Source organism: Terrapene carolina, unplaced genomic scaffold (genome assembly GCF_002925995.2).
Source record: "Terrapene carolina triunguis isolate 2854851 unplaced genomic scaffold, T_m_triunguis-2.0 Scaffold62, whole genome shotgun sequence".
In the NCBI taxonomy this organism is placed as follows: Eukaryota; Metazoa; Chordata; order Testudines; family Emydidae; genus Terrapene; species Terrapene triunguis.
In genome coordinates this window covers 1289871-1298212 of record NW_020664413.1, presented here as the reverse complement: position 1 = coordinate 1298212, position 8342 = coordinate 1289871, and the positions used below count along the sequence as shown (strand labels likewise).

Here is an 8342-nt window from a genome sequence, read left to right as displayed (position 1 = left end):
GGGCTGGATGGGCCCCAACGGGCCCTTCCTTTGGGTGACTGCAGCGCTGCCCGCATCCCCCCCCCCGGCCAGCGGCCCGCGTGCACCCCTCCCCCCCGCCAGCGGCCCACGTGCACCCCCTCCCCCCCGCCAGCGACACACACACACACACACACACACACAACCCCGCCAGCAGCCCGTGTACCATGGCTAGTCCCTGCTGGGGGTGCCTGGAGTCTGGCCTCCGAATGAGAAGCCGCACAGATTGGAGCGAGCAGGGATTCTGTCTGGGGGTGGGGAGGTGTCACCCTCCCTCCCCCCCAGCATGGAGCACCCTGTTCTCCTGGGATTTGGGGCCGCTGACCCCCCAGGTTTCTGCTCCCCCGGCATGAGTGGAGAGGGGCAGCGGGATACTGACTGAGTGGGAAGGGATACGAGGAGGTGGAGGGGATAGACACTAAACGCTGGATTCGGGATGGGCTATTAAAGGAGGGGGGGCAGGCCTCTGTGCCTGGTGGGGGCGCCCTGGGTAGATGTCTGCACCCCAGGCAGCACAGATGCGGGGTTGCTCAGCAGGGAGAAAGTCGGGGTGCCCATGGAAGCCAGGGAGGGTTTTAGTATCGGGTGGGGGAGGGGTCCCTGGGGGGGGAGCTGACAGTCTCTCTCTTGCAGGGATCACAGCCGGGGGACGTGGGGGTGGGGGGCTCGGCTGGGGGAGGGGTGCCCAGCGGGGGAGCTGACAGTCTCTCTCCTGCAGGGATCACAGCGGGGGGAACATGGCGCTGAGACGGCGTTACGGCTCCTGCAGGGTGTACGGCAGTGCCTGTGATGCCATCCCTGAGCTCACCAAGTAAGCGGGGGACTGGAGGGGGACCCAGGCCTCCCCTGCCCTCTAGGGCGAGCGGGCAGCAGGGTCTCCATAGCCCTGCTCCGTCGCCACCTTCTCTCCTGCGTCTGCGCCTCGTGATGGTGACGGGGGCACACGTCCCCTGGGAGCTGGGCTGAGCCCTGCCAAACTCATGTCACGTGTGGGCCGATCTGTGGCCAGTGCATGGATGGTCACTGCTGGCCCAGCCTTCGCGGCTGATGCCTGTCCGCAGGGCGGGCCGGGGGCTGGGACGCACCGCCTGAATCCACGCCCCGGTCAGGGGATCAGCGGGGGCCGCCTGGCTCCAGATCCAGACCAATCTATCTGGTGGCGGAGTATCCTCCCAGGGCCCTAACAGCCTGTCCTGCCCCCCGCGCAGCCCCCTCTCGGATAAGGAGACCGTCACCGTGGGACAGCTGTGCTTCAAGGCTCTCTTCACCCCGGGGCACACCGTGGGGCACATGGTCTACCTGCTGGACGGGAAGCCCTTCGAGGGGCCGGCCTGCCTCTTCTCTGGAGACCTCCTCTTCCTCTCAGGCTGCGGTGAGCTTGGCTTCTTTGGTTCTGTTTCTAGTATCTGCCCTGCGGGGGGGAGGCACAGCTCATTGGTGGGGTTGGGCCCCCCCTGCTCCCTCCCTTCACTCTTCAGGATGAATGAGATGCAGCTGGCACGAGCTCAGGCTTCCCTAAGCTGCCCTGTTCCTCCCCAGAGGGGGCTGCATTTTAGTGTTGGGGGAAAGGAGGGGCTGGGGCATTGCTTTTGTCAGGGGCTAACAGCCCCACTAACCGGCCCTTAGTTGGTCTTTGGTTCCTTCCCCCGACCTCCCTCTGCCCCACCCCAACTCTGGGGATAGTGGGGTCTGCGCCCGGTTGGCAGCATCGGGGGCAGAACTCAGGTCCTCCAGCTCCAGAGGCTCCTCTCTCTGCCCCTGGATCTCGATGGGGCACACCCCCTCCGCAGCAGCAGTAGTGAGTCCGTTATCCTCTGGGGGCTAAGGCCGCTCACAGACGCTTTGCGGAGCAAGGTGTGAGGGGGGTGGGGCGGTTTGGGCACTGCTGGCATGGTGGTGGGTGCGGGCTGCAAGACCCTGCCGTGGGGCATGGGTCGTAAACACCCCACTTGGGGGAGGGGCGAGCGAAACGGCTCCTCCTGGGAGGAGGGGGTTGGCCCTCGGCCTGCTGTCCCAGCGACCCAGGGAGGCCGGAGCCCACAGGGTGGAGACCGCATAACATGCTCCCCCCATGGTCTTGCAGGGCGGATATTCGAGGGGACGCCGGAAACCATGCTGGCCTCGCTGGACACCGCTGCGGACCTGGCAGAGGACACGCTGCTCTGGCCAGGTGAGCGCCCCCTGCCAGGCAGCAGGCTCGAGGGTGGGGTTTGTGGGGCAGGGAAAGGGGACCAGCAGGGGCTGGGGAAATCCCCCGATCTCCACAGGGGCCGAGCTGCAGGGGTAGGGGCGCAGCCTGCATTTCAGTGCCACGAGTCAGGGGGGCCTCAGCCCCGCTGGGGGTCGCCGACCTAGATCTGCAAGGAGGGGAAGGAATCCCTGCTCCTGGGCCTGTGCCGACATGGAGCCAAAGCAAGGCCGGGGTCTCGCCCGTGAGCTGAATTTGTCCGCAGCCCATGGGCAGGTTAGGGGCAAGGCTGGGGTAGACCCGGGAGGGGAGCTGCTGGGTGGGACTGAGGGCACTGCCCCTCTCACTTTTTACATCCGTGTGTGGAATGAATGGTTTGGGGTGCAGGCTACCCTCAGGCTGCAGTGGGGAGAGAGGACTCCCCCCAGCCCTCTCTCGCCACAGCAGCTCGGGGCCGGGGGAGAGGCGCCTTGCCGTGGGGACGGCAGCTCCGGCAGGCCTGGGCCGAGCCAAGGGTGCAGCTCCTCTCCCCCGGCCGCGGCAAGTCCGTCCTGGAGCCGGCAGGGAGCGACGCCTCTTCCCGCCACAGCCCTGAGCCCCTGCACGGGGCTTAATAGACAGCTGCGTGGCCACGCAGCTTAGAGGGACCTTAGATTGAGGGGCATCGCTGCAGACGCTGCCGCAGTCTGACCTCCCTGCTCTGTCCAGAGATCTGGTTTCCTTGGCTCCCTGGACCTCACCCGTCTCTAGCCCCTTCCGTGTGAGGATCTACCGGCCCCTTGCCTGCCCCTCCCAGCCATCCTAGGGGGCAGCAGGTGATGTTCCCATAGGGCAGAAGCGCGGAGAGGGGCCGGCACAGATGGGAATAGAACCCAGGCGGCCTGGATCCCTACCGGGTGCTTGGCTCGCCAGTCCGTGCCCTTAACCGGAGCCCCAGCCCGTGCCAGCCCCCTCTCCCCTGGTCACTGCCCTCTCTGCTCCCCAAGGACACGAGTATGCCCTGGACTGCCTGACGTTTGCCAGCCTGCTGGAGCTGGAGAACCCCGTGCTGGAGCAGAAGCTGCAGTGGGCGAATCAGCAGCGGCTGGAGAAGAGGAGCACGGTGAGTGTCGGTGGGGGAGTGCTCCCGGGCCTTGGCATCCGGGGCAGGTGCCACTCGCGCGGGGCCCAGTTCCTCTTTCCTGGCTCTTCCCCCCGCTCTCTCTCCCTACGCCGGGGCTGGGAAACACCTGGCCGGAAGTAGTGCCGCTTCCCCTGCGGCTCGGATCCAGCTGCTTCCTAGCCTGGCAGTGGGGGGAGGGGCTGGTTTGAATTCACACCCGCCCCGCAGGAACCCAGAGGGCATCGGGTGCTGGGCCAAGGCCAGGAGATTGGCTGGCTGGGGTCAGCTGTATGTTGCAGTATATTAATCTGTCACCTCGCAGCTGGTAGCCTGGAAAATCCAGCATTGGAAGGGTTACGCTTGGCAAGCAGGGGCCAGGTCCCTTTGCCCCCAATCTGGGTCCCTGCCTCATTTCCCCAAAGGCCCCCCACCCGCAACCTGCTCCCCATCCAGCTGCAGCTCGCTGGATAGCCATAACCCGTGGGGCACAGGCCACAGCAGTGTCCACTCCCTCGGCACCCCTAAACACCCTCCCTGCACCCCATTAATGTGTCTTGACCCTTGACCTAGTCTCTGCACTGGGTATCTGAGTAATTCCATTCCACCTTCCTAAATTCCCCTCGCAGGGTTTCATCTGGACTTGGGGTCTGTCTTGGCTTCCCATCCTAACCCTGCTGGAGCATGCTGCTGCTATATATGGCTGCCATACCCCACCCCAGAGGCAGCCGCATTTCAGTAATCTCTTGGGTTTATACGGCGCCTGGCACAATGGGGTGCTGGGGGTTACCACAATCCAGATAGTAAAGGAAAATAGCTTCAAAACTGGTTTGCAGGAGCCGGTCTCTAGTAAAAGGAGCTGGAGAAGTTGTGGATTTGGGATGCAGACAGGCTGGGCTCAGCGCAGGCTCGGGGGGATTAGAACATGCAGGGTGCGTTGCCTCTTTCATGCTGGGATCTGTGGTCTCAACGGGCTGCGGCTCTGCGCTGGGCACGTTGGTGGCCGCGCCCCGCTCTGCGCGTGCTGACCTGGCCCCGTCTCTCCCTGCCCCAGTGCCCCTCCACCATCGGCGAGGAGAAGGAATACAATCCGTTCCTGCGGACCCACTGCTGGGAGCTGCACCGGGCCCTGGGGCTGCAGCGGCTGAGAGGCGAGGACTGGGACAGCTTCCGGGCGCGGGTGTTGAAGGAGGTGCGGCACCGAAAGGACCTCTACAAAGCCAACTAGCCCCCTGGCCGGGCGGCGGGAGGGCTCTGCCCCGTGAGCAGCCTCCCAAAGGAGGGGGACCGTCCCTGTTGGGGGGAGTGTCTGGCTGGGAAAGGGTCTCACCCCCTCATGGCGATGGGGCGGATCAGGGAGCCGGAAACACCTCCGCCTCATCCCTGTGGATAAAGACAGGTTCAGCTGGCATCCCCCCTTCCCCCCCACTCCGCCCTGCTGGCTCAAGAGGGCTCGTCTCCGGACAAAGTGGATCCTTGCCGGTGGAAAGAAGGGGGGGGGGGTAAAATCCAGGATGACACCCCCCCCCAAACCCACCCCCAGGAGGCGTCTGAATCCACATGGTGCCAGTTTGCTGCTGACCTTTGATTGCCGCTGGCTGCTGGGGATGAATTCCCCCAAGATAGGGGGCAGGGAGGGGGGCGTTGGCGAGGGTGCCTGGCAAAGCTTTTCCAGGGAGCAGGGCTGTGACCTTGTTTCTCTGGGGGACTGGACTTTGGCTGGTGGAAGCGCAGGCCCGGTGCGGCTCGGGGGTTAGCCCGTGAAGCGCACATTGTTTCTACACTACAGGCCCGCAGATCCCATTACACAATGCCCGGTCCTGAGCCCAGCTGGGCGCCTGGCGTGTGGGGAGCGGTGCTGCCGAGGTGGCATCGGGGACAGCGCCGCGACTGGTCTGTCGGTTCTTTCCTCTGCGTCCTGCCCCAGCCGGCCCGTTTGTGGGGCACCGCTGACTCCTCTGTGAGCACACGCCCACCCCCCGCCCGCTGGCTGGGAGAGACCAGGACGAACCACCACAAAAGCACCAGCTGGGGGCGCCACTGCACGGAACCCAGCTCTGATAGTGGACGGGAAAACCCCCCTGGCGCTGAACGTTCCTGGCGGCCGCCTCCCCCCTGCGGCACGGGGACGGGCGCAGCTGCGCTGGCAGGGATCAAGGATGAAGCTGTGCTGTTGGCCGGCCTGCCTCCCTGGCTGGCTGGTGGCTTCCCGTCAGGTCTCTGCGTTAACTTTGGTGATTGTTCCCTGATTGAAGCAAGACCTGCTCCATGCAACTGGGAGCAGGGTGTGTGTGTGTGTGTGTGTTTGTTTGGGGGGTTACGTCCTAAAGGATTTTCAGGTCTCCACTCCAAGCACAAGGATCCTATGAGTTTATAGGGCAGGTCTCCAGCCTGGTGATGGTTCTACATCCGCCCCCTTTGCTCTGGAGGTCGTTGGGGGCTGGGAGAAACAGACCCAGCCTGCTTTCTCCCCCTGACCGCGCCTGTTTGCCCTTCTCGGCAGACGAGAACGCAGGGGTGTCCCGCCCCATTGGAAGGCAGCGAATTTTCACCCCCCCATGCAGAAACCTGTAACCTGTGAAATTCACTGCTGGGAGATCGACGTGAAATCAAGCGCTTAGCAGGATGGATAGCCAAGGGTCAGCCGTTCCTAGGGCTGAGAACAGCCACAATTACACGGGGTAGGGTACAAAAGAAGGGGCACAACACCGGGTATCTCAGGCCCTGAGTCAACCTCAAGCGTCCGGTGTTAGGGGAAACTTCCTCCAAGTGCACGTTGGCCCCAAACTGTCCACTGCGGGGTCCTTCCATCTTCTGAAGCAGCTGGTCCCGGGTACTGTTAGAGACAGGAGGATACCGGGCTTGGGCAACCAGAGCAGAAACTAGTTTGGACGCACTGTTGAGATGAAATCTTGGGCCCGTTGGGAGTCTGTTACCATTGGCTTCAGTGGGGCCAGGCCTCTTTGGTCCCCTTGTTTATAATGGACCCCAAAAAGGGATCCGTCTAGTAAACCAAACTTCTTCAGAGGGGAAGGGCCAGAAAAGAACCAAGGGAATCTAACCCGTGATGTTCTCATCCGTATAAATGTCTGACCCTGTATTGAATCCTGTGAAGCTCTTGCTCTCGATGCTGTCTTGTGGCCATGAGTTCCACCGGCTACAGAGAGCAAAGGAAATACTCTTTCGCACAATGCACCGGGTTACATTTGCTGCCCTTCACTTTCAGTGAACGCTGTGTATAACAGGATGCACAAGGTTTTTGTATTAGGAGAGAGCAGAGGATGTTCAACAAATGGGGTGGGGTGTATTCACCCATCATCCAGGGAACAAAGAGCACCCCCCCCCCCCGTTCAGCATTTGGATAGACAGGCCTGAGGCCTAGTTATAAACAGCTTTGTCCCCAGGGAGGCTGCTGTGGGGGGATAAATGTTTGCAGACCCATACTTTTAAGTGTGCAGGGCATGATGGAGGCTGGTTAATTGCAGGGGGTGTTTCTGTGGAGAGGGGCTGGAAAAGAGGAGTATAAGGTGAATTTAGTGGGTTACACTGACGTCGTTACTTTGCAAAGGTGTGTGTGTGTGTGTGTGTGTGTGTGTGTGTGTGTGTGTGTGTGTGTGAGTGTGAAATCTGTGCAGCCACAGAATTGTGACACTGGCGTGTGCGTGATACACAATCCCTGGGAGATGCGACTGCCCCCTGGGTGGGGCCGGGGATGCTGCAAGAGCCTTGTCCTGAACATAGAAGGGGTCCTGGGTCTCTGTCCCGCTGCTGCAGTCTCAGACCTCCCCTTCGGCCATTCTGTCTAGCCAAGCAAAGGTGCTGTTAAGGCCCATATGGGAATGAAACAGCTGGGCTGGATGGGAGTGGGGCATTCCCAGCCTCTGCTCTGCGCTACAGGGAAGGCCACATCTCAAGCAGCTCTGGGTTTGAGGAGGAGCTGGCTAAGTGGCAGCCCAGCCTCAGATCGGAAGGCCCTAGATACGCTCCACCGCACGGTAGGGGCTGGAGAGGCAACGCCAGCGGGTGAGGGGACAGGACGTTTGGGGGCTTGGAGGTTCTTGTTAATGTCAAATGTTACCAATAGCTCACTTTACCTGTCTGCGACAGGGGCGGCAGCTGAATCAGGTGAGTAGAGGACAGAGAGCCAGGACTCCTGGGTTCTATTCCTGGCTCTGGGAGGGGAGTGGGGTCTAGTGGTTGGAGGAGAGGGGTTGGGGGACTGGGAGTCAGGACTCCTGGCTTCTATTCCTGTCTTTACCGTTGATTCCCTTTTGGGCTAGTCACTTCCCACTTCAGTACCTCAGTTTCCCCCCCTCTGAAATCACAATCCTACTTCCCAGTCTCCCAGGGGCGTCACGCATTCGTGACTCCGTGTGAAGGGTTTTGGAGACGTGAACGCCCTACACGCTGTAAGCACTAAGCGGAGCTGGGTTTCTCCAGGGGGTTCTGGTGACTTTACCTTGGCTCTCAGGGTTTATATTGTTACCAAAACTCCCTTGATTAAAAATGCAGCCGCATCGGGGAGGAAAACGTGCTCTAGGGGCTAGAGCACAGGACAGCCGGGTTCCATTCCCAGCTCTTGCTGGGTGACCTTGGACAGGTTGCAGCACTATGTGCCTCAGTTTCCCCATCTGTGAAAGAGGGCGAATACCTGCCTGACCGTGGTTGTGGGGCTCCCTGTTGTCTGTAAAGCGCCCAGAGGCTGCTGGCTGGGCCGTGCCGCAGAAGCACAGCGTTAGAGATGGTACACTAGGTCGGGATTTATTCCATCTGGTTTTTTTCCCCCCCTCCCTTTCTCTTACCGTTGGAAATAGATCGCCACTAACGATTCCAAACTGTGAGGCTTTAGCTGAGCCAGGCAGCACTGGAGGCAGTGGGTGTGGAGTAGGGCGCTCGGAGATGGGCTGGGAGCATGAAGCCTCTTGTATTCAGTGTTCTGTGTTCGCTGTGGATTGTAAAAATGCCAATAAATCAGCCCTTTGGTTTTACTGTTTTTTAGTGCGATGGGCCTGTCGAGAGACAGAGAACTTTGTGCTC

The 8342-nt window shown here is 61.4% G+C and overlaps 1 protein-coding gene across 1 annotated transcript in view; it reads left to right on the top strand.

Annotated features, from left to right (window-relative positions):
* Positions 1 to 7509, top strand: part of PNKD (PNKD metallo-beta-lactamase domain containing) — a 25966-nt gene extending 18457 nt beyond the window's left edge. The window contains exons 4-8 of the mRNA XM_026647728.2: positions 737 to 829; positions 1227 to 1390; positions 2102 to 2188; positions 3193 to 3308; positions 4360 to 7509. Of these exons, the coding sequence (XP_026503513.1) occupies positions 737 to 829; positions 1227 to 1390; positions 2102 to 2188; positions 3193 to 3308; positions 4360 to 4533 (634 nt within the window). The 3' untranslated portion in view covers positions 4534 to 7509. The remainder of the gene's footprint in view (positions 1 to 736; positions 830 to 1226; positions 1391 to 2101; positions 2189 to 3192; positions 3309 to 4359) is intronic.
* The last annotated feature ends 833 nt before the right edge of the window (positions 7510 to 8342 follow it).